The sequence below is a fragment of the Astyanax mexicanus genome, chromosome 18 (assembly GCF_023375975.1).
Source record: "Astyanax mexicanus isolate ESR-SI-001 chromosome 18, AstMex3_surface, whole genome shotgun sequence".
NCBI lineage: Eukaryota > Metazoa > Chordata > Actinopteri > Characiformes > Acestrorhamphidae > Astyanax > Astyanax mexicanus.
In genome coordinates this window covers 14390278-14416821 of record NC_064425.1, presented here as the reverse complement: position 1 = coordinate 14416821, position 26544 = coordinate 14390278, and the positions used below count along the sequence as shown (strand labels likewise).

Below are 26544 nucleotides of genomic sequence, written 5' to 3'. Positions count from 1 at the left end.
ATTTATTCATTTTGTTTCATTTTGAGCAGTGTTTGAGCAGCACATGAAAGGGCTGAAGTATTATTTATAGTTATCCATGTGATTAAATTTATCTGATGACTGTGACATTAAACTCCATCTCATACACAGACACAGAGAGAGAGGACGAAAGAGAAAGAGAGAGAGAGAGAGAGAGAGAGTTTTGAAAGTTTAAAAGTACACAAAGTTTTGAAAGTACCAAGTTTACATCGCATGTGTTTTTTAGTTCCACCTTAAATTGTGTGAAAGTATCACTCTTCTGCTGTAGTTTTATTTTTTATGCATGAATACATTTTAATGAAGTGCATTTTAAATAAAAAATGAAAATAAAAAATTTAAGTGGGTCTGAGATTTTGATGTTAGAGTACAAATATATACTATACCTCCTTCTTCTGTTTAATAGAAATACAATGACAAGCTCCTCATTTTTGCCTTAAAGGCGCACTAAACCCCCTCAAAGTAAAAAAAAAAAGAAAAAGGCTGAAAAATGGGAGGGATATTTTAGGAGAGGCATTGGATGATGTATGGGTTTAGAGGCAGGGCAGGCAGGAGAGCTGATTGAAATGTTTAAACCATTTTTTTGCATTTTTTTAAGCAGGACTGGTATGTTCAAAGGAAGACATTCCAGCTACTAATGGAAAAAATATGGTTTAGGATATAGTATCTCAGAAATGCTGCTACGTGAAACCAAAGCATAATAAAGGCCTATAAATGGTTCTTTGCTTCCTCACTTGGAACCTAAGTTCCAAGGTCTTGCAACTTCAGGGTCTATATATATATATATATATATATATATATATATATATATATATATATATATACATACAGAACCTTTACATTATATCTCAATGGCATCTCTCTCAAGAAATGTTATTTTCAATAGACTATTCTTTTAAATTTATGTTGTTTTGTACAGATCAGAAAAAAAGGATGAAAAGGAACGATGCCAAGAGGTCTTAGCTTCACCCTCAGCTTAATAAATCCTCCCTCTGTATTGAAGAGACTGAAGATGGCCCTGCCAGACCTGCATCCCACAGCTGCGTGAGGATCTGAGGAGCTGGAAAAGGCACCAGCGCTGGGAGGCTTGAAAGGTGCGAGGTTTAGTATGCCACTCACACGCCGTTCTGAGCATCTTTGAAGCCGCGAGTCAGGCCTGCCGTCACACTGCCCACAGCACCGCTCGCTGCCTTGGCTCAAACCACACGCTCCCTGTATCAAAAGAGACACATGTTCTGCGCCTTCAAGCAGGCCTGTCACGTTTCACACAGCGAGATGGAAGTCTGATGTCTGGACATTCTGAACTGAGGACCCTAACCGACCCTAAACACTCTGCATTAATGACACCAGGATCTCAGCTGAGAATGCTGCAGGTCACCAACAGGCCAATTTAGGACAGATTTGAAACGTTAACTTGGGCCAACCCTGCCACTGAACAGCATGCTGCAGAGCCTGCAGCTGTAGAGGATAGGGCCTTGCCTACTCATTGTCTTATCTGCTTTTCTGCAGACCTCTGCATTGCTCAGAGCTTCTCTAAACCGTACTTAAGGCACCATTTGCCTTTCTGGTAATTATATCTGTTTGTGAACTGTGCCATGGCACCACCTTCATTTTTCTTCCTCAGTGCTCGTCGCAATGGCATCCCCCCGCTTCTCCTCCCACTGCAATGCTGCAGTCTGCCGACGACTCATTTCGCAAACATTATCCACGCTGCTCTGTAAATAACGCTCCGCGTCAAGCAAAATATCAACGCCAAAATTAACACCATTCATTTTTAATACATTTACATTGCTAATTAAAAAAGGCATCTGCAAGTATGGGCAGCCCCTGGCTTCCTGTGGAGAAAAAGACCGTCGTTAGGAACGACTAATGGGCCACAAATGCCCTGAAAGCACAAAGCACTGAAAGGAAGATCCCAGATCTTTGCTGAGATAAAAGCAAAGTTTGAGCCTTCACAGAAGAACGGACTGCCGGGAATTCTTTCATTGAACCTCGTACCTTTCAGTTATCGCCTGTCTGCTTCCTTTCTGCCCACCATTCAGAACGCTCATGTGGGGCTTCAGAGATTCTCCAGGGTGTGACTGGGCTAAGAAGGCCTACACTAGACTGTCAGATCTTCTAAAGTTACACTGGCACGAACCAGACAGTGTTTTTTATGAAATAGTCAGCGACGTGTCTTTAAATTGTGTCTTGAACTGGACACACGTTTTTTTCCCTCCATTGCAGCTGGAATCAGTTGCTCTTAAAGCAAGTTGGGGGGTGGCCGAGACAATCTGTTTGGGACAGCAGCCACAAAAAGTGAAAAGAGTTAGTCAATATGAACAATACAGTCCAATCAGTTTGAGAATCAGCACTATGAAAACCAATGCTGGATAAGCATCCATGGGAAAACATCTTCTCTTGATTGGACCTGTGGTAGGAAGTGGCTCATTAGCCTCGGAAAAATAGCCAAATAGCCTCTCTTCAATTTACATTTATGATTTGGACCACTTTCTTTGATATATACTGGTGATAGGCCAACAAAATAGTCAACAATAGTACAACAAAGACTGAATTGTAAAATTGCCACAGCATAATTTAAGGTGGAACAGAAAAAGAAATAGGAATGTACCTCATCTGAACATACTCTTTACAGTCTGTACAGACCATGCTAACTCTCGCATGACCTCACCCACAGCCATTTTTGTTTTGGCATGCATTTAGTTTCAGCTAGCAGCAGGTTGAGATGTGTAGTCATGTATGGTGCCTCCTAGTCATTTGGAGTATGATGGATGTTTTTTTTTTTTATGTACCATTAAAAATAATCACTTGTTAAGTGAGAGTTACCAGTCTTATTATTAGTATTAGTATCTGCTACAACTTTTAAAAAAGTTGCATCGCATACCCAAGGCCTTTGACTGACTAGCAAGCTGTGAGAGAATGGAATAACTGTATATGTGGTACCCTGTGATGGACTGAAACCTGCATAGAAGGTTTTCCTTCCTTGTACTCACTCAAGGATTCCACAAAAGACCTGGACAGCGAGCAGCAAGGCTTTCGACTAGGTTAGAACTGCAGGGAGGCTGTGATCATTATGATCAAGATATTACGATAGGCCTTAGCTCTCCTCTGTGATTTTTATCAGCAGCTGTCGAAATCCGCTTTCCTCCAAAGCCTGGGCCGGCCAGACTGTAGACTGTACCTACTAGTGCTTGCGCGTCAAAAGGAATCAGATTTAAGGAGCCAAGGGCCGACAGCAACACAGACATCAACGTGTCAGACGTATGCAAATCAAAAGGCAAGACAGAATCTCAGACCAAAGTTCCAGACGAGCTCTCGCCGTATGTTCGCTCTCCCTCCAACCCTCTTTTTTCTCACTCTCTCTCTCTCTGGCTCTAAAACATACATTAAACAAGGGCTCTCAGATTCTCTTCCATCTCCCAGGACCGGCCCAAACCTCTTGACAAGAATAACAGTGGAAAAAGCTTTTGGAAAAATAAAGAGAAAAGCCTCTCGCTGCAGCACGAAAAGGGTGTAAGCTGCAGAAGCGGGCACCGCACTGATCTGAAGCAAGGCTTTCCCTGTTCAAGGGGTTGCTGGCAGCTTGTCCCCTCAAGGCCGGACCCAGGCCTTCTCTGCCAGACAATTAAGCTGCTGCACGGTGCACGGACGGACGGAACGGGGAAGGGCAGCAGCAGCAGCAGTAGCAGCAGCAGCATCAGCACGAGAGCAGCGCACCGTTACGTAACCAAACAGCCTGTGGAGAAAGCTGGCCGGAGGGACCTGTTAAAAAGCACTGTTTATAGAAGGCGAGAAGACAAGGGATGGTGCAATCTCTGCAGCAGACAGGCAGAGAGAAAGAGACGGAGCCAGAAGAGGAAAAAAAAAAAAAGAGTCTGGGGAAAATAGACTCCTCCCACAGAACTGCACCACCAAGGGGGTTCAATTAAAGCACATGAAGGGAAGTAAGGGGTGGTGGGTCTTGCTATCACAAACACGGAAAAGGTTGGGTGCTCCTCTGCTGCTAAATTTGATCTTCACACATGTTATTGGCGCTAAAGGAGCTAAAGAGATCTGGAAAACCCGAGCCATGCAGTGAATGGGCGCGTGAATGCGAGTGTGTGTAGGTGTGTGTGTGTGGGTCTCTCCACGTGAATGACTTTGATATTGTGTTAGTCAGCCGCACCCCAGATACTTCAGTAAACTCCATTCTCAATATCACCTTTCACTGGCCATTTAAGGGAGGAACATTCTCTCTCCATTCAACCAACCCAGCCATGCAATTAAAGCAACACACAGACAAGGTCAACCGCTCCGGCAAAACACAGAGAAACACTACAAATTCTCAGCGGACATCGAGGGAGATTCTCAAAAGGGGAGCATGCAACTTCAAAGTTTTGTTTAAAAGAGAATGTTATCAGAGGTAGTATTGTCAGTGATGTGACAGACCTTTGATGTTCTTTCTTTGTATTATGTTCCTTTTATGATGTACCGTGCATTCCAGAAAACTCCCAAAACCCTTCACTTGTTCCTTTTTCTGCTATCTTCCTTTCTCTCTGTCTCCTTCACCCACACCCGCGCAGATACCTGGCAGAAAATGAATTTAACTCACTTCACTCTCATTGTTGCCAAGAATAATACAGAAGCAGCCTTTCCATATCAATAGGCCTCTCATTTGTGATATCATTTTCCTGCCAGTTTCTGCCCAGGGCCCTTCTGGAAAATCTCATACACCCCTGATTAAAACACTGTATATAGGATCTTACCCGCCAATATTTACTGGTGCAAATAGTGTTCTTTAACAAAGTTTTCATAACCTTTTAAGTATGTGTTTTTAAGAATTTCCAGATATGAAAGAACATAGTGTACATACAAAAAGAAAAGAGCATATTAAAATCCTCTCAGTATAAACTAGCTTAATGCACAGGACAACAGGGTAACAGGATGTGCAGTATATTATTATACAACACCTAGTGCTACAGCAGTGGGAGAAAATAACATTTCTCCAAAAACTCTTTTGTTTATTTGCCTATTTATACATACAAAATGAATAAGTTTATCGTCGCTGTCCAATGAAAAACAACATTTTTGGTTTACTACATTCACTGTTTTTGCAGCTGTAGCTGCACAGCTGCACCAAGAGATGTGCAGTGTGTGTACGAGAGAGAAAACTCTGTAGTGCATGTGGAAAAGCATGCATTCAGATTGGACCGTTCACATTCATGTCGCATGTCCATGGATTGGACACATATCCGATTTAAGACCACATATGAATGTGACTCAAATCGGATTTGAAAAAAATCTGATTTGGCACGTTTACACAACCATGGAAAAATCAGACCTGAGCCACATTGAACAAAAAATTCAGATTTGAGTCACATCAGCCTGGTAATGTGAACGTAGCCTAACAGAAGAAATGTCTTTGGATCCTTTTCGATAGGGTTATTAACAATGTTCATGTTATTAACATTTTCCAATACTGGAAATAAATTAGATTGTTTGTAACTGAGAAACTGAGAAAGTTATTTGGTGGAGGTCTGGATGGCAGTAGAAATGTGTCTGTTGTATGTAATGTATTTAGTTCACTAGGACAGTCCCTATAATATGTGAAATCTGTTCACAGTTCATATAATAAGATAATATAGCCTTTTATAATTCTACAAACACTCCCAGGATATTTTTTCGCTTTTTTTCCCCCAGGAGTTCCCATAACTGAAAAGCATAGTCTCTAAATACCACAGGTTTTCCATGCTTTCCAGGATACGTGGGAAGCGTGTTAAACAGCGCATCATTACTGCAGGTAAACGTGAGTGCACATCCTACCGATAGCCAGGGGTCTAAAGGGCAGTGCGTAGGGAAACACCCCTGCAGAACGAAGGTCTTATTTATCTAAATTGGCTGCAAGAAACAAGCGGATACAACTGGAGTAAAAGGATATATTTCTACACTGGGAGGAATACTTTAGCTTGACAGATATAGATGCAGCAAAAGAAATAACAAGGCATTCCCATAGCTGTGGAGATGTATTATTTATTGGCACCAAGGAAGACGTTGCCATAATAATCCATTGCTTGACAATAGCAAACAAACACACCATCTACAAGCTAATCCAATTACAGAGTCGAATAGCAGAGAAGTCGCAAAGTCATTTGTACCTACAAATTCAATTTCAGGCACTTTTCAGTGAATACAAAGCCTCGTTCCTATTTTATCACAACAATTATGAATACCCACGGTTCTGCACCTGCCAAGCACATGATTGTCACAGCAATTTCCCGGGTCTGATTTGAGGGGCCGGGCCACAGGGGCCACAGGGCTGAGCCGCTGACATTCTTCCAGTGCCATACATTGGGCTGAATCCCTGCACAGGAGGTGTGCTCCTCTGATTAGAGCTTATTGATGCCCTGCAGAGAGATCCGGTGAGAGTGAACCATCGAACCATCGACAGAGGCTCATAATCTCTCTTTCACTCTCTTCACCAACCTCTCCACCCCAGGTGTCCGTGTCGACTATCGAGCCTGTAAATTTTTAAGAGAGAGAGATTCATGCACCATGCCTCCTTCCATCCATTACAATTACAACCGCCACACTCCTGCTATTTTCAGCCCATCTGTCTCCATAGCTCTGACAATGCCAGGATGCTACATAAGTCATCATCAGGTGGGCATGAGAACCCGCCAAAAACAAAGGCGTAACAAGAGGCCTACTGCCTACTCTCTGGGTCATTGAGTCCACTGACATGTCCATGAATTGTAGTGAAGCCCCAGGCTTCTTTCTTGAGATTCTACAGTGAGTAGTAAAGTATAGCAACTACCGCAAGAAGTGAATATTTTGTGCTTTTTAATTATTCAGGAGAGCTGTAATAGACCAGAACATCGCCCGCATCTCTAAACAATGGCCTGCCTGGTCTCGCAGGCAAAGGCACCCACCACAATTCGTCACAATGACCCCAACAGGGACACTAAAGTATCTTCCAAATGTGGGCAAATCTGTTACCCAAACAGCTCATGTTCTGCAGAGTTCCACGCTCTTCGCCCGGAGGTCCAGGGGGCTCCTCAGAAGCCACCCGCTCCTCCACAGCCGTGTCGCAGCCAGCAGAAGCCAGCACATGCCCGCGACAGGATCAGAGCCGCTCCCCAGAGCCAAATCACAGTCTGAGGACTTAATCAGGTTAGAAAGCCGAGCTACGGGGAAGCAAGCAGGCAAACCAGCAGCATCATTACTGCACACAGTCGCCTTTATTGGCAGCTCTGAAAGCTGCCAAGAGGCTCTCTGTCGAGCGGCTAATAGAAGAGCGAGCATCTCTCTCTGAGGCAAGCATCTGAAATAATCCTTCCTCCTCTCCGCAATCCCTTCCCCTCTCCTGTTTATTCCAGAGTTCTTATCGCAGCGGGGATTCGTTACACTTTTCCGAGGTCTTAGATGTCGTTAACTCCACTTGACAACCCGTTATCACAAAGTGTCCATCAAGGAAAAAAAGGCATTAGATTAAAAAAAATAAATAAAAAAGTGGCGCATAAGCATGCATTAGTACAGTTTTACATTACAGTAAGAAGAACCCTTAATAAAAAAAAGAACATTTATTCCTGATGTATGACGATCTCTTATACTCATGAACTGGATGATGTTGCAGTGGCTTATTTACTTTTTTTTTTTAATAAGAGAGAAATTGTGTTTTTTAACAATTCCTCATTAATGAATAAACGCTTTCACCAATAACATTTGAAACTATCCTCAAATATTTTTTTGGTGGCAGGATATACCAGTACTCAAACTTATACACATATTTTACTGTCTACAGTAAGTAATGGAACAACAGTATTTATGCTGTATTTATCATGAAGTGTTACCTCAGTTGAAAGCTTGGAAATGGCCACACCTGGATCAAGTTGTGCGGTGTTATCTTGTGAGGGAGGCTGTGGCTGTGGCAAGGCATAAGCATGCTTTTGAAGAATCAACACCTCTGAAAAAAAAAATGAGACCACTTAAAATGATAAGTTTCTTTTATTTTATTAAATTGAAAACCTCTGGAATATAATCAAGAGAAAGATGGATGATCACAAGCCACCAAACCAAGCTGGACTGCTTAAATGTTTGCACCAGGAGTGGCGTGAAGTTATCCAAAAGCAATGTGTAAGACTGGTGGAGGAGAACATGTTAAGATGCATAAAAACTGTGATTAAAAAACAGGGTTACTCCACCAAATATTGATTTCTGCATCACATACGTGGACACATCATTAAAGATAATGATCATGACCAGCACAATCTGGTTAGAATTGTTCATGACATTTAGCATTATGGTGTATAATCCTGAAAAAAAAGATTGATACAATAAATATATGGTGGCCATAAGTGGCACATAAGACTAAGTTAATCACATCATTCAAACAAAGATAGATATCTTTGTTAATCTCTATTAATTCTTTATGTATGATGTATGAATCTCGTGTACTGGTAGATGGTGCAGCAGTTAATTGCTATGTGCTTGTTATGACAGTGAATAGTGAAAAGAAAAAAAAAACACATTGCCTCACCTCAGCGTTCAGCATGTGAACACCGCCCAAGGGATTCCAATGGATTGGATGTCAAATCCGCAAAACACACACAAACGCAAGAAGGCACCAATGTCAGGCCAATATTTGTTCGATTAGATCAAGTATGCTCAACCAATGAGGAAATCCCTGCAGTGTTGACAGGAGAAAAAAATCTAATCAGATTTTAATGGGGCTCTAGATACCCATGGGCTTTCTCTGAGGCCAAACTGGCCTTTCGCCATCCCGTAGCTGAACTTGCCCTTGGGCTTAAACAAATACAGATCACTCATTACGTACCTGTTTCTAACTGAAAAAGGAGAAAATCCCAAGAACGAGCCAAAAAAAATCAAAGAATAACACTGAAAAATGTCACTCTTCACTTACGTAAAGAGATTAAGATTTTAGGTCCTTTGAGTGCCTCTCCTAAAAGGTGCTTCTCCAGACCCATGCAAATGTAAGAAGAGCAAGAACATGCTTAAGAGTGAGGGGAAAAAAGATTATTTGCGTCTAAAAAATGTAATCATATGCATTGGTTTTTTTATGAAAAATATATATTTTATAAGGAGTGACAAACTATTTTTTTTATTAGTAAAAGGCCATTTTCAGAAAACAAATCATTAAATAATTATTTATTAAATAATTATTTATTGTTTTATGAGGATTATACACTGACATTCCAAATGTCACGGGACAGAAAGCAGTTTTCTATGTTCAATGTCTGCAAAACATTGTTAATGGAATGTATGATTCAGCTATCCCCTCCCCCTACCCCTCCAGCATAACAAGAACCTTGATACCCCTTACCTATTGGCCATCATGCACAAAACAGAGGGGTAGAGGTAAGTGGTAGGGCCAAGGGGTGAAATGGGATTGGGCCTTAAAGTGCTGCTGACCTGTGGTTAATTTTGTACACAGTAGCATTGTCTTAATATAATTACGACTGTTAAACAATCTCAAAATGGATAAGATCCAGTGTTTTTCAATAGGAAAACGTACACAGAATAAAACGTATATGGTTCTGAATATTTTTTTTTTATCCACAGAATGTGTTTGATGCGACTTTTTGAAAATCCTATTTATTCCACCCATTGAGAAATACATCTTAGATACAGAACACCAGATATGGGCTTAAACAACATGGCGACGACTACAAAATAATGACAGTGCTGCAGTGGCCTATTAAATCGGTCTGGTGCTTGAGAGACTGTAAGGTAAAACATTAGCTTAAGAGTAAGCTGTGTTCTAAATCATATTAAGCACTCTGTTGGAATGCATAGCTAGCTACTTTATGATCAGTACCTACAAAAGTAGTACTGCTTTTTTCATGACTTTTCCATGCCTCCAAGGCACATTTTTGTGACCATATGATTTTGACCATGTGACAGACAATAAAACCCAAGATCAACTAAAACTATAATCAGAATTGATTATAGTAGGCCTAATATGAATCTGATAAAAATATTTAATATTAAAATGCATCAGATTCTGAGAGCTTCATTTTTAGGGGCTATATTACTGAGTTAACTCTGAGCTGATGTATTTGTTAGCTCAAAATAGATTTTCTCCATGGATAAACTGAAACAAAGATTTGTGGACCAAATTTCCATGACTTTTCCAATATTTTTCTTTTTTTTTCCCCATTTTTTTTTTCAAAACTTATCCAGACCTGGAAATTGCTAATTTCAATTCCAGACTTTAAGTTTTTTCGTGAGCTTCCGAACCCTAAATCACTCAATACAATGAATACAATGACCATAAACCATTTTGATGAGAAATGACAAAATCTTATAAATGCAAAAGAAACAAACCCGTGAATATGGGTGGAGTGAAATTGATTAATAAAAAAGGGACACATGGGAAAGACATGAATTTTTTTTTTTTTTTTCAAAACTTTTATTCTTGAATTTCCGACTTATGTTCAGAAAACAAAACAAGAAAAAATATCTACATACATATCTTGAGTGCCTCCGTCTCTGGGAAGTCCAACCGACTTTAAGTGTGTGTTTGTGTGTGTGTTTATGCGTGTGTGTGAGTGAGAGAGTGAACAGGATGGTGTCTTAAAGTGTGTGTGTGTGTGTGTGTGTGTGTGTGTGTGTGTGTGTGTGTTTACACAGGCTTATCAGGGCTGCACAGGTCCATTCCAGGCATGCTCAGAGACAGAAGCCTAGTGACTGGGCTGCTGAACCAAAAATGCTAGCAAAGGGCAGCCAATTCCCTTCTGCCACCAGCCAACTTAAAGACAGACACAGAGCAGGGCATGTGTGCAGACTGACCTGTATGTCTGCCAAACACTCCCCTACCCACCCTCTCTTTCAGTTCCTCAAAAAAAAAAAGAAAAAAAAAAAAGCCTGCGCTGAAAGCTCTCACATCCACTGCCAAAATGTCAGCAGGTTCTAATAAACCATCAATTTCTCCTTCTTCTAATCTGTATACATGTCAGGAAAACTGTATATCCTATAACCACACTGCTGCTGCACATATTAGTCCAACATAAGCATCTGTGATTACTTCCAAATAAACAAACAAACAAAAAATATTACATGGCATACAAGCATCATCAGACTTTAAGAAAAGTAAAAGAAAAACAAATAAACAAAGCCAAAAGATACAGACACGGCACTGAAGAGTACACATATAAATGCTCCAGGTCACAGAAGGAAGTGCTGCTCTGAGTGCGGGACACCGTTTTATTGCTGGGAGTGATGGTATTTTACTGTGCCGCAGCTTTTCTGATGTTCATGATCAGCCTCTTGCTGTACTCCTTATGGTCCACAGGTTTGGCCTCCATCACCGTCACTTTAATGCGAGATTCATCCTAGAAAGACAGACAGAGGAGGAGAGGGGGAAAAAAATGCCAATTTAGCAATTAATGCAGAAGACTGAATGATTGCCTAGATATGCTAGTGCTGGTTCTGTTGTTCAGTCAACAGCGGGTCTAAACGATAACCCATTTCTAAATACAGTTAGGCTGCAGTGCAGGTATACATATCTTCTTATTTGTGGCATTTAATTAGCCCATGAAAATAGCTATCGTATTTTTTGCACTATAAGGTGCAATTAAAAGCCTTTCATTTTCCCAAAAATTGTCAGTGCGCCTTATAATCCGGTGCACCTTATGTATGAATTTAACCAGCCAGGTTGTAAGGAGCAGTAAAGCCTCTCCACTGAAGTACAGCGTTATACAGGAGTTTAAGTTTAGACTGAGGCATCGAGGCTGGAGCAGTATTAGCATTAGCCGATAACCGCACTAAGCACTAGCTCTTTTGCTGTTTAGAGGCGAGTATATCAGACTGTAGCCTGCTCATAAATCCGGCTAGCAACGCTGGAGAAGCATTAGCATTAGGCGCTAACTGCACTAAGCACTAGCCCTTTACCTGTTCAGAGGCTAGTAAATAGGACCGTAGCCTGTGTTTAACGTGTTAAAAAGTGCTAGCCGCTAATAATAGCCTTAGTGTAAATCTGAAAATATCTAAGCTTACTGTAAATAAACGGAAGCGCTTTACTCACCCAAATAAAGTTTACAAGAGAAAAATTTGTGTAGATTAACATCCAGCGCTCATTTTTTATTTTTTTAAGAATTACAGTTTTGTTTGCTTACTTTAGCTTTACAGGTCTTCTGAATTAGAAGGGAAACATAGGTGACACCCCTGTTCCTTACTAGTGTTGCATAATGCACCTTATAAACCAATGCGGAAATATGAAACGCTAGCACTGAAGCAGGTGATTAATAACATTTAAAAAGCCAAAGTGACATTGCAGTGTAAACTGTTTATAAACTTAAATATTGCAGCTCTACATAATGTAAGTAACTGGTGCCTAAAGAGATGCTCTGACTGAGTGGATAAGGCTTAATGTTCCTGACACAGTTAAAAAAAAAATCTTAACATCCCTATTCTTCTTAATGTTTAGATCCATTTATTTCAAAATGAAAAATAATCAATTAAATATAAAGCAAAGTCACTATATGGTTTTCCTAAGAGTGCCCAAATACTACACACTGTTCCAACTTAACCATTTACACAGTGCCTTTTTAAAGCATTCTCCTGCACACATGGTGCTCAGTCATACATCCAAATATAACAAGGCTACACTTCTGTTACAAATGAAAACTGGAATTTTCAACACTTATTTGCTTTGGGTTGAATTGGTGGAACTTACACTTGAAAGTCATGAAGGGTGAGGTTTACATTTATTTTTTTCAACTCTAAGTGAAAATCACAGCCCCACCCCCACATTTACACCCACATCTCAAGCAGCGGCTGCTAATACTGGAGAATGTCCTTTTCAAAAATCCATTTAAAACCTATCTAGGGTAGACATGTTTAAATAGACAGCCCATAAGTGTTTTGATGTACTATTTTCACAGAGCTGATTTCAGCACCTTCAAATATGCTGAGAAAGGTCTGTGGGCCTATTTCATTATTATTATGTCATTGAACAATCTTTCTCCTGGTGCGCTCTGGCTGAGTATGTGGATATTGACAAGCCACTAAAACATGAGTGCACATTTCCCTGAAGGACAATAAAAATCTTTAGATATAGCCCCTATGTAATCTTGTAACGTGGCTAAACTGACCAGATAAATGAATAAAACAAACAAAAAAGAGGCATTATGCCAATCCTACTGTAAGATAAAAAAAAAAAAACAGAAATACAAATCAGTAATTCAAAGAAAAAAAAATAAGTCACACAAATATAGCAGTAAAAAAAAAATAATAATAAAAAAATAAATAAAAAAAACTTTCTGCTGAGCCAAATTGTAGTTTTTTTTTTTTTTTTTTTAAATCGCTGCTACTTTGCACATGTTTTAAGTTTTGACAGGAGAAAAAAAAAATCTTTTCAATCAGATCAACAATTTATTTCCTTAATTGTTAATGAGGAAATGTATAAAACAACTTCCAGCTACACTGACCTACGATTTTGGAAATTGAGTCATATATAATCCAAAATTTTTCCGTCATTTCAATAACAAAAAAAATGTGTTTAGTTGCTTCTTGCAGCCCTATTTTGGAGTTACAAGGTTTTTGCATGACAGTGACCATATTTCATTTGTGCTGAAGCAGATATTAGAATGAGAGATTGTTCCCAGTTCAAAACTGCCCCATAAAATCAAACTAATGACTAAGAAATTTAAACCCCTTTGCTCTAGTCACATAACAAAAAGTAAATTAGCCTATTTTAAGGGGAAAACATTACTTACACTCTAACAATGACGCACTTCCCAGAAAAAGGCATTATTATTTTCTCAGAATCAAATTTCAAAACTGATGGCTTCTTTTACTTTTGCAGTTTCTTTCAGCTCTTAGACTTGAATGAAGTGACAAATAGGCTACAGAGAGCCGCAGAGAGCACAGCATTTCAAAAGAACATATTGTAAAATAATGAGCAACTTCACAACTTCAGTTCTCTGGTTAAAAGACCCAATTAAGGCAGTACTCACATTGTAGGTCTCCAGCTTCACTCGATTGCGGAAGACAAAAGTGTTGAAGTTGGCGTGCTGGAAGACCTCATCAAAGGCAGCCTCATTCTGAGAAACAGTATAAAAGAAGAAATTAAATTTCATTGTAAAACAAAGTGAGTCTGAAACTTAACTAGGTCTCAAACTAAACGAATACAATCAGTCAGCCAATCATAATAAACGAGGCCCTTTAAATCCTTCTGGGTTGTGTTACCTCACTCAGGGACACAAGTGAACAGGGGAAAGGGGAATACAAAAAAAAACCCAAAAAAACACAACACCCAAAATGTTCTGTTCTGTAAGGTCTTCTATTGCAATGGCCAGTCCCTGAGGCAACACTTTCATGTACCAAAGAATGAGAGTCACATCTTACACTTCACTACAAGAAAAAGAGAAAAAAAAAAAAAAAAAAAAAAAAAAAAAAAAAACAGTTTGAGAGTTTAAAAGGAAAGACTTACCGATTCCTTGAGTTGGCCAATATAATCTGCTTTCTGGCCCAGGAGGGTCTCAGCACTATCTTGGAAGCACGTCACCCACTGGTTGTCACCGAAATCTGCAATATTCGCCTGGGAAGTGAGAGAGAGAGAGAGAGAAAGCATGATAAGCGAATTGGGATGGACAGCAACAAAAACATTAATTTTCTGATTCTACGGTCTGATGAAGCATTTCATTGCAGTGACTCCGAATATAGGTATTGTTGAAAAAGCAGATTTGGCAGAGAGAATCATGCAAAGAGAAGCATGCCAAGAAGCTATTGCATTGTGCTTGGTGCAAACATATGCCTTTACTGTATTGTTATAAAGAACCTCGATGTGCTGTCTGGCAAGGAACACATGGAATAATATATGTACATGTCTGGAAGGCTGGAAAATAGGATGAGGAGCTGGTCCGGCTGAGTAAATTAATTTTAATACTTTAAATGTTCCTATTTTTATAATCATTCCACAGACTAGCAGCAGGGGATAGGGAGAGAGAGGAAAAAAAAAAAAAAAAAAAAGTTTTGTTCATTTCTGCACATTTCTGCTAAATAAGCAGCAGCATGGAAGGAAGAGAGAGCAATTAACTAAAAACAACTTAAAATAAATCGAAAAATTGCAAAAAGCTACATTTAAATGGTTCCAAAGTAGCCATTAAATATTTAGAGCACATGGCAGGCTTGCACAGAGAATACCAATCTACTCCACAAATGACTATTTTAGGGGGAAACTGGGGTAACTGAGGCAATACCAGAATAGCAGAACAGAAGGACTGAGTTGTGAGGAAAGGCTAAGAGGAAGAAGCAGAGGAAAAAGAAAAGGAATGGAGGGATGAAAGTACACAGAGCATGACTCCACGCTAAGGAAGCTTTAGGAGGAGGAGAGACGAGGGCGAGTGAAATACATTGTTTAAGAAGGGGCAGGGAGAGAGTGAAGGACTCACAGACAGCATGAGACGGTATTTGAAGTCAGGGAACTCTTTGTCGCATTTCTCGCAGCGGAACATGCCGTTCTGCTGGTCCACCACCTTCTTGTTGCAGTCTTTGCTAGGACAGGCCTGGTACAGGCAGTTCTCCTTCCTCATGTACACAATAGTGCCGATGCAAGTGAAGTAATCAGCCTGAGTGGAGGAGACGGGCGGGAGAGAGAACATATATTAAAAGGAAAGAAAATATAACAGTCACATTCAAAGCCTAAAAATGGAGCAGATGAATGAAAAGCAAGACCTTCTATTAAGTAGGAGGTGAACGGTCTACAAGAGTCAGTAGGAATTAAGGAACACAGGGCTTGAATGTTGAAACCTAACTTTGGTTTCTTTTTATTAAGTTACCATATTTTTTGCACTATAAGGCAAACTTAAAATTCTTTCATTTTCCCAAAACTCGTGAGTGTGCTTTATAATCTGGTGCACCTTATGTATAAATTCAAAGTCAAGTCCAGCGTTAAAGGAGTTTCAGTTTTGTTCTCCAGCACCAGGGCTGGAGCAGTACTAGCATAATTCGCTAACCGCGCTAGCTCTTTCTCCGTTAACAGTGTTAAAATACGCTATGTGAGACAAACTGCTAGCTAATATTGTGCTGGCTTACAGCTAGTACAGCGGGTAGTGCTTGCAGTTAGTCGCTAGTGCTAATGCTGCTGCACCCAGCCTTAGTGGAAGTCTGGAAATCTAAGCTTACTGTAAATAAACAGAAGCGCCCAAATTTACTCACCCAAATAAATACATTTCAGGAGAGAAATCTGTGTAGATTAACATTCAGTCCTTTGTTGAGATGATTATTATTATTTTTTTTTTTTTTTAAGAATTACAGTTTTGTTTACTTAGCTTAGCTTTGCTTAACTTAGTTACACCTAGTGGTGGAATGAGGTACTACAGGCCTGTTGACCTTGCAAAATATGGAACATATGATTTGAACATGCAGCAGATACAGATACATAGCAATCAATCAATACTCGCATCTCTACCAACAAAAATGTCCAACAATGCAGATGCCATGATTTGAAGTTCCGGAGAAAAGTGAGTGATAAAGAATAAAGAAAGACCTCTGAATATATGTGAGCCAAAACATGAAGTGGTGACAATTACTCAAACAGTAAATAAAAAGCTCAGTTATTAAAAACCTCCAAAATATTTAAATATATATAAGTAAACTTGAGGCAACCTGTTAATTCAGTTTAAGCTGAATATTTATGAAAGAGCAGAGCATCCATAAACATAAGCATGTCAAGAAAAAGCCTAATGCTGAATTACTGTTTCCTCTTTTGTTTCCCCAACTAGAAGTGGCTGCAGAATAAATGAAAACAGCCACAGGGTTGGAGGTGGAGGGGTGCTGGAGAGAGAGAGAGCGAGGGAAAGAACAACTACACCCAGGAGGCACAAAAGGCCATGGAGGAAGTGAGTTCGCTAAGGACAGCATGCCGTTTTACACTGCACTCATAACAGCAAGCTCACTCAGCAAGCTTCACAAGAGGAGAGCCTGTTCTATCTATAGTGAGAGAAGTGGGTGCCTGGGCTGGAGAACAACTCTGCAGTGACCATAGCTGTTCGGGGGAGAGAGAGTTCAGCTGAATTTGGATTTCTGTAAAAAGGAATACAAGGTAGACTTCATTTCAGACTGCATTTCACTCCTCAACCTGTTTACAAAGCTCTGCTTCATAATCAGGAAGTCTTGACTCGTATTTATGGTGTAAAATTGATTTTCGAATGAAAAGCCAGGGATGAAAAGGTATAATTCACCTTTAAGGAGCAGTGTATTCTGCATGCGCACACATACAAAAAAAAATACAAATAAATAAATAAATCACTGCTGTACAGCCCACAATGTGCACAAAGGCCTTTAGGCAAAATCTTAAGAAAATGAGCAAAGAAAACAAAAACAAAAGCGACTATAATTGATTTCTCTCATAGCAGGTTTACTGCTGACCATTCTCTTGCCACGCTTTGGGAATTTGACCCCAATTAACTTCTCAAAGGGCCAGAATTGATATTCTGTGTCACTTCAAATAAATGTAAAGCCTCCAGGGAGTAGCGAGTGACAGTGGCAGGAGGTAAGAGGCGAAAAAAGCTTGATACTCAATAAACAGAACCTCTCTGTAAATTACAGTCATTTCATGTGGGGGGAAAATATCTCCCTGAACATTTCAGCCTCTCCAAAAAGCAGTAATTAATCAAGCGAATGCCTCTATAATTATCTTATCATTCACTTTACGGCAAAATGAGGCCAGGCGATGAAAAAGCAAGAAAAAAAATATTACAATCACCGTTAGCTATAATGGGCACCCTTTCAGGCAACTACTGCTCCATTCTCATAAGAAGATACTCTTATCTCAACTACTAATGGTTAAGAAAAAGATTACAATTAAAAGGGCATAAAACGAAAGGGCATAACCAGTGCTAGCGTCAGTGTCAGAAGGCCGACACTGCATTGTTGAAGAGGGAGACTAGAACACGGACATTGTGACAAGCACAATTAATTACAGCAGACCAGCTGAGTGTTTTCATTGGCCTGACCTTTTGTGCCAAATGAGCAAAGGAGAGCACAGGGGCAGGCTGAAATTTGTGTTTGAGAGAGATATAGTGTTAGTCTGGGAATAAGAGAGCAAAAGAGGGGAAAAAAAGAAAAGAAAGGGGAGGGGGGCTGCTTAGGGTCCTTCAATGGCTTCAAAGCCAATGCCAAGATCAGACTGGGCCTGCTCTCCGTCTCAACATGAGCTAAACCAGAGCTAAAGAAAGGTCCACAGCCTGATTCTCCATCTCTCTCAACTTGAGCTAAATGAGTGTCATGTCTGATCTCCATCTCTCTTAACATGAGCTGAGGGGGGTCCATACTGATCTCCACTTCTCTCAACGTGGGCTGAGCTGAAGGAGGGTCCAGCCTGATCTTCACCTTCCTCAACATGAGCTAAGATAAAGGAGGGTCCAGCCTGACCTCAATCTCTCTCAACATGAGCTCAGCTGAAAGAGGATCCAGCCTGATTCTCCATCTCTCTCATGTGGGCTGAGCTGAAGGAGGGTCCAGCCTGATCTCCATCTATCTCAACGTGAGCTGAGCTGAAGGAGGGTTCAGCCTGATTCTCCATCTCTCTTAACATGAGCTGAGGAGGGTCCATACTGATCTCCACCTATCTCAACCTGAGCTGAGGGAGGTTTCTACCTGATCCTCAACTCAACCTAAGCTAAAAAGAGGGATCCTTTGTGATCTCACCCTGAGCTAAAAAGGGGTCCTGCCTCATATTTATCTGTACCCCGCTATCTATTTTAACCTGTGCTGAAAGGCAGTACAGATTGATCTTCATCCCAGCCAGAGCTGAAGGAGTTAATGTGAGTGTGTACTGCAATGCCAGGAGTGAAGTGAAACATGCTTGTGATACAAAACAGCCAGTCAAACGCTCCCAACCCTGCAGAAAACAAAGCCACACAGGAGCAAAGAAACAGACTTGAGGCTTTTCCCCTGTGCCTATTCAGCTTTGTGCTGCACAAATGCTAGCGAAATGGTTTGCCCGAAGTGCTTTTGTTCTCTATAAATGCACCATTGCACACACTGAGGGACACCTAAACAGCCTGCAAGTTATTCACAGCAGAGTGAGGAATGTGCAGAAAGAAAGAGTGAGATCTGTTTTTAAAGTAGAAAATTGCATCGTTTGAAGTAAGTGATGGTCAAATGGACCTGTTGGCTTCCAAATTGGGGCTGAGAACAAAAACATAAAGTATATATATTAAAAAGCACAGCTTGTAAGGGGACTTTGTCATTCTAAATTTAAAATATCCCCTTAAACCCTACAATAATAGTACAATAATAGATTTTTGTGTTTTTATTCCTTCTTCATTAATTTACATCTCACATATATGAAAGCAGTGCTATATTTTTCACTCACCTCCACTCAACATGAACTTGGGAAGGTTTATTTTGTTTCTTCTGTACTTCTTCTGCATGTCTAACTGCAGATAGTGATCTTAATTATCTGATCACCTGATTCACTATTCTCTCATCTCAGTACATATTTCCTTTTGCCTGCATATTCAGATGTCTCCTTCCTACATAAAACATTAAACTCATTCAATTAATAGTACAAGCAGCGATAAATCAGAAAACATGTTCATGTTCAAATCAATAAAGAAACAACTGAAGTTAACTGTTATGAATGCGAATGAGACCATGAGTGCATGAGGACCACCTACTGAGAGCTCTGTTTCTAGTGCAAAAAAATGTTTTTTTTTTTTTAAATAAACTTCCTATGCAGTTTTAAAGTTCTTATTGCCTCGTTTTCAATGTCAGGGCTCTGCGTATTTGACCAATGAGGTGTGGAGCTACTTTAAGCCTGGATATCAGTGTAAAAAGCGATTTATCTGCACAGGTAAAATATGCCCTATTAAAACCCATTCTAGCCCGTTTGGACAAACTGCACAGAATTGCTGGATCTTGGAAAGCAGCGGGAGAACAGGGCTATTCAAAAAAAAAGTTAGTACTCTTTATCATGTTTTACTACACCCAAAGACAATTTCACACCAGAGTTCTCCTTTAAATAGCAGGGACATGAGAGAGTCCACAAGCTAAATCGCTGTATCACTACAGAACTATCATTAGCCTAGCCTGCATATCCCTTTTAAAGCTATTGCTAGTTATCTGGTGTCAATCCCTGATAAGCAATATAAACAAATGTACTAGGGAACAGCACTTATCGAACATCAACATCATTACACGTTTCATTCAGTTCCATAGCCGAAGATGTAGAATAAATTAAAAATAAAAAAGGTTCCAAAATTTCTCTGGCATCAATTTTTGTTTAAAAAGATTTTTTTATGGAATGGATTCATTGATTACTAAGCATATAGGAAGTTTGTATTGTGCCAGCTGTAACATTTGGTGTAGGAGGGATAATGTTACAGGGTTGTACAGATGTGAAACTCCTTTAGTTACATTTCTTATTGTTTTTAAAATATCAATACAAAAAAAAACTAACTTTTAAAATATTTATATCCAAGCAAGTGTTTTTTTTTTACACGCTCGTTTTACACACACAGGCTCCCACTCATAACAGCCTGCACAAGCTGGGGATGCCTCACCTACACTTGCTCATACTGCAGTGTGTATTCCTAAAATGGCAACTGCAGCAGGTTCTCAGTCTTGGATGAAAAAAAAGGAGTGCTGTCTGGGCATAATTCAGCTTTGAGGCAAATGAGGATGACAAGCCAAAAGACCTGAGCACATGCAAACCGTGCATCAGGACCGTAAAACCTAAAACCTAATGGTCCAACACATTCAATCTGGCAAACAGACTGACCTGTACAGTGCGTTTCATAGCGCTGGTGAGGGGTCCCTTTTCCACATCAGTGAAAATTCCAACGAGGTGTCTCTGTAAAGTTCTTCTGCACTATTTTTCCCTTTAGAATTTTGCACTGTCCTTTTACATAAGATATGCATGTGAGGCTACATACTTATTTGAAAATAAGTTAAAGGATTCAGTTAATGACAACTGCTACCAGTGTTTCTGAAAGAGAAACTTTAGGCCAAAAGCAATACGGCTTTGTTATCAATACTCTATTACCTTTGATACTTTTCTCCCCTTATATAAATATAAACCTAATTTTAGTTTAGTAATAGAAATGATCAAAAAGCTCATGAGAAATTTAGTCAGTGCAGTGGCAAGTGTTACAAACAATGGCATATGCTGTATAAATGAATGAGGGTATTCATAAGTTGAGGTGAGAAGATCGGAGCTGGGAATGATGCTATCAAATCTGATAACTTATCTTAAAACCTATGTTTGCCACAACTGGTTTGACAAATATTGACTCGTGTTCAATAGAGAATCCAAACAAAATTATAAAAAGTTATAATGTTAAGGTTAGCGATTCCAGTGGATGACACAATGCATTACATAGTACCCTAGCTACCCACCCACCTCTACCCACACACCTAATGCCAGGTGTGGCCTAAAATGATTGTGTTGTACAGTAGTGGAGCTATGTTCTCTGGAATAATGGTGCTTCATCCAATACTTTCAAATGATTTGGGAAATTGGAGACAAGGTGAGGTGGTGATTATTTAACATCATTCAACATCCTGACCTTACTCACTTTCAATACAATCAAATCCCCACAGCTATGCTTCAAAATCTAGAAAAAAAAACCTTCCCTGGACAGTAGAGAATCTCATTAAAATAGTTTATCCTACTGTTGGAATATCCGATAACAGCTTACTCAACTATCCAGATGAAAAGTAGGTCTTCAATGTGAAAGAGATGAAAACTAAAATAAATAAAAGCATATTCAAATCTTAAATTGATGTGAGGTTGCTTTTGTTACCTGTCTGCCAGATAAAATCTGTAAAAAGGCATAACAGAAACTTCACAAGCCCAAAGAACAATCGAACCGCAAATCATCCTGACAGCTATTTTAAATTGGAAGAAATAAGCAAAACTGAAAACAATTCAATAACAAACAAAAAAGGTAAGGACCCGCCGCTGTCGAACTGTCTATACAGCACTCTTATTGCCATGACTACAAATCCAGTAGACAAGAGCAGATTTATTATGCAGCTTATCTGAAGCATAATCTCTTAATTATCAAGCTCAATAAATTGAGTCCAACTAATCTGTCCTCTCCATCTCTGCGAGAAATGAGTGATGTGAGTAATTCTTAAGCGTATACATTCGGAGGGCCAGGTTGGAAGGGCATTAGTGTCTGTGATTAATGAGCAGGAATAGATCAGACTGCAGCTCAGTGCCAACCTTATTCAAAACAAGTGTTTCTAAAATTCCTGGCATAGTAAAGTACCACAGAGCCAGCTCCCTAGAGAATAAGCAGCACCCTTAAATATGAGCATAAATAGCCCAAAAATATTTAAGCAGCTATTAATTTTACTTATTACTTATTACACATTTTACTGCTGGTGCTTCAGAATATCCTGAAAGGACATTAAATTGCAATTACAAATCTTTTCATTTCAAACAACAATTACAGGAAGCGGAGACATGTGATTATGCCCAACCCAGTCACCCTCTTTCTTGGAATCCTAAAAGAGGAATAGAAATAAGAATGACAAGGGAGGAGAGACAGAAAGACAGATTATACGAGCAAACATTAAGTTAAGAGGTATGTAGGCCTGTCTGCCACTGCAGGGGGAGGGGAAAGATAATTTTAACTTCCTAGAGGAAACACTGACATTTTAGGAAGTACTTAGTGGGCATCAATAATTCCCTGTTTTACCAGAGTGTGAGTGGGCATACTAACCAAACACCCAAATAAAATAAGTGACAGCTACGCACAGGGGTCATCAGCCCTCAAAAACATTTTAAAAACCACCATCAAAACAGACAGCGAAAGCATGTTGAAGCAACAGCTTCTGCTGTTGGCACAGCACAGATGTAGGCACCTGAAACTGATTAGAACTGGACTGCATGGTCAGATGAGAAAAACTAAAGTTTGTGGGCAAGAAAAAAAAATACAATCAAACACACTCCCTACAGGGAAGAACTCATTGCTCACTGTGAAGAACATTTTTCTTCCAAAGGTCCAGGGACTTTGTTAAGGTTACACAACAGAACAGATTTTATCAGACCATATCAGATTTCTATGTGAAATCCAAAGTAGGTCATTGATCATTGTCTTTTGGTGTACCAGACACAACAGAAGGTATAGTGCAAGGCATCAAGCTGTCGTAGCAGTAATTATTGCAGTATTCTAAGGTTGGATTTCTTACTTTCACCAAAGCCAGTTCAGAATTTTAAATGTTGTCACCACATATAAATAAGTAAATGAAGTATTATACAGTTTATTAGTAGGGATGGGGCCGATCCGATCCAGTATCGGTATCGGGTTCCGATATCAACCTAATTCACGTATCGGAAATTTCCGATCCACCCTGTTAAGATTCCGTTCCACACATTCTGCTGAAAAGATTCCCCGCGCATGGTTCCTGGTATGCTGCTTTGCTACTGCAAGATCTGGAATGGATTTCCTAAACGGGTCATCTCAATGATCAGAGTAATGCACAAACACGCCTCCGTTCAAGAATTCCATGCCATAGTTTGCAACAAGCTAGCAGGCGTACGTTTAGCATACCACTCTGTGCCTATGCTGCCCACCACAACTTACCAGCAACACTGTCAGCCAACGACTGGGCTTTGCTTGAAAAAACAGCGGCTGTACTGGAGCCCTTCGAGGAATTAACCAGGAAAATCAGCTCTGCGACCTCCACTGCAGCCGAAGTAATTCCAGCCGTCACAGTTTTACAACGCCTGCTCGCTGAGAACACAAGTACCGGCATCAAAACAATGAAAACTACGCTCCTCCAAGCTGTGAACCGGCGTTTCAGCGACATCGAAAGTGAGCCACTCTATGCTGTTGCCACTTTAGTGGACGCTCGATACAAGGACAGGTGAGGCATTTTTTTTTGCAATTTAATCAAAATTAAATCCTCCTGAATCAATTGTTAACCGATTCCTAACATTTTAAAGCTTAGAATCTCTGCTTTTCAGTTATTTAGCCTATTTAGCAGTATCTCCTTTCAGAAAATAAACATTTAGGGCGAAATATGCCTAGTTTCATAAAGATATTATTAATAATTTTCATATTTGCGTTTATCGTACGTCCATATTGGATCAAATGCGGTTATACACCATTCGAACCTTCTGGCTGCTCCGTTTTACTGTATGATGTACGGTTACTGAATTATAGCTAAAAGAGCGCGTCGGAGCGCATGTTTACAGTCCTGGGGTTACCTCAGGTCACACCACACACACCCCCACCACCGCGTCCCCCAAAATCTTACCTTCAAAACGCGTCCAAACTTAAGAGAATCCATCAATCCAGTCTCCTATAATCCCCATTTATATCCACTCAGTGCTTGAAATCACTTCAGGCAGATAGAAATTAATATGAACTTTAACTCCTTATTAAAAGCGTTTTATTCGACGCTCTGCAGAGTGTCCGGTGTCTGCTTACAGAGCACACTCTACTGCACGTGATGGTATGCAAATGAGGTCTGTCAGACAATCAGGGGTCGAGTTCAGCCAGATGAAAGGGGGGGGTGGGGCTGCTTGAACACAGATACTCTCTCTCAGAGACTTCCCACTCTGCAGAAAGCGCTCTGTTAAAGAGACACTGCGGTTTTCTGTATGTATAGGAGTAGACCACACAAAAACAGCCTTATTATTGAAGGCCAACTTGAAATCCTGCTTGAGTGTAGTTTATTAACAGTAATGGTGATGATAATGTATGTCCTCATAAATGTAAGGGCTATTTTTTGAGGTTTAGTACAACTTCTACTTAAGTGCTTCCAGTTTCAATATACTATGGTCTATCATCAAATGGCTGGTATAATTTCAAAGAACAAGAGTGTCACCAGAGGTATCGGAATAGTATCGGTATCGGCAGATATCCAAATTTAGTTCGGAATCGGATCGGAAGTGAAAATATGTGTATCGGTGCATCCCTATTTATTAGTATTTCTATGTATTTGTGGCTCATCAGTCAGACACAGTACTGTCCAACCTCTGCATGTGGACTAGTGCTGGGTGATTTTCATGATTACGACTGCAGTCATCGCTCTCCGGTGAGGATCAGTGATAAACTATGGAAAACAATAATAATCTTCCCTTGAAACTGTGAAAGTTTATTTTGTGACTCGTTTAGTGTGTTATTTCTGTGTCTATTTTTTTTTTTCAGATAAACCTAGTTTTGAACCGTTTGTGTGTTATCTGCAGTCTCAAATTTTGTAGGGAAAAAAAAAAAAAGAAAAAAAAATGATGTAATTGAAAATTAGATTTTTGATGTGGGGGGAAAAAAAAATGCAAAATACTATATGTAAACAAAGGTAACCTGGGACAAAATAAGAACATACTTAAGCTCTATTTACCATAAAACTATGGCAAATATCTGTCAATTTGGTTGTATTAAACTCTAAAGCACATTTTCTGCCTTCCAATGTAAACAGAACACAGCAGAATGCTTATGCATGCTCAATTTCCACTTGGTTGTTTAAAGAAAACCCCAATACAAGACAAAACAAGACACTTACCTTGTCTCCATGGCCCAGGTGCTCATTTTTAACATCAGCCAGGGTCTTCCAGTTGGTAGGCCCACCGCCTCCACCTCCCCTCATCTCGGTCATGGACTGGCCATCAAGGGCATGGCCTTCTTTATCATACCTGCCAACATGTAAACACATTCCAGTAAGAATTCAGAATATATATATATATATATATATATATATATATATATATATATATATATATATATATAAGCTTATTGATTTACTCTACTAAAGGCCTGATATCTTAACTGTGCAACCAGGGAGACAGCATATGAAGAAAAGGCAGAAAAAATAAATAAAGAAAGAAAGAAAAGAGTGATGCGGCTCTCGCAGGATACGATGGCTAAAAACAGCAGCGATGCTACTTGTGAAACGAATCAACAGCACAGGGACAGTTGAGTGAGATGGGGTCAGGGTTGTGATGGTGAAATCAGAAACCCATTTTCACTGAGCGCTTGGGGGTGCTCCAGAGTGGCTATGAGGAAGGCAGGAGGGAGGGAAATTGAGAGAGGGAGAAACAAAACCCATTCAGCTTGAAACGCAGTGTGCGAAGGATCGATACAGCATTCAAATCTATAGGCTGGAGGGCTGCAGTCCTGCGGGTGAGATGAGGTGGTAAATACAGGGGTTCGAGGCTTGTTCTGGGAGGCATGACTAATTGAAAAGATCCCCATTAATAAGGAACCGTGTAGCCCTGGCATTCAGGGTCCTGCCAATTTTAGCTCCCACTGAAAAATGGGTTTAATTCTCAAGCTTGGCAGATGGTCCCTTAGCTCTACTCTTTCTTGTGTTTTGCTCCACTTTGTTCATTTGTGTATGAGTAATGGACTAAATATAGTGTACATAATTAAGTGAAAATTAATCGGAAGTTGGCTGATTAAAAGAGTACCACACACAGCGCAACCTTTACTAATATAAAGGAAATGAATGGCCAAGAGCTGGTTTGAAACAGACGCCTCCTGGGTCACAATTACAGACGAGGTTAAAGAAAAGGGCGTAAAAACCATCGAGAGCAGATGTATCAGTTATAGCCATTAGACACCTGCA

General features: G+C 39.9%; 1 protein-coding gene across 1 annotated transcript in view; it reads right to left on the bottom strand.

Annotated features, from left to right (window-relative positions):
- Positions 1 to 10592: 10592 nt before the first annotated feature.
- rpa1 (replication protein A1) overlaps positions 10593 to 26544 on the bottom strand; it is a 41082-nt gene continuing 25130 nt past the window's right edge. Inside the window, exons 13-17 of the mRNA XM_022670536.2 lie at positions 25483 to 25612; positions 15408 to 15584; positions 14447 to 14554; positions 13971 to 14057; positions 10593 to 11345 (exon numbers count right to left, since the gene is read on the bottom strand). Of these exons, the coding sequence (XP_022526257.2) occupies positions 11241 to 11345; positions 13971 to 14057; positions 14447 to 14554; positions 15408 to 15584; positions 25483 to 25612 (607 nt within the window). The 3' untranslated portion in view covers positions 10593 to 11240. The remainder of the gene's footprint in view (positions 11346 to 13970; positions 14058 to 14446; positions 14555 to 15407; positions 15585 to 25482; positions 25613 to 26544) is intronic.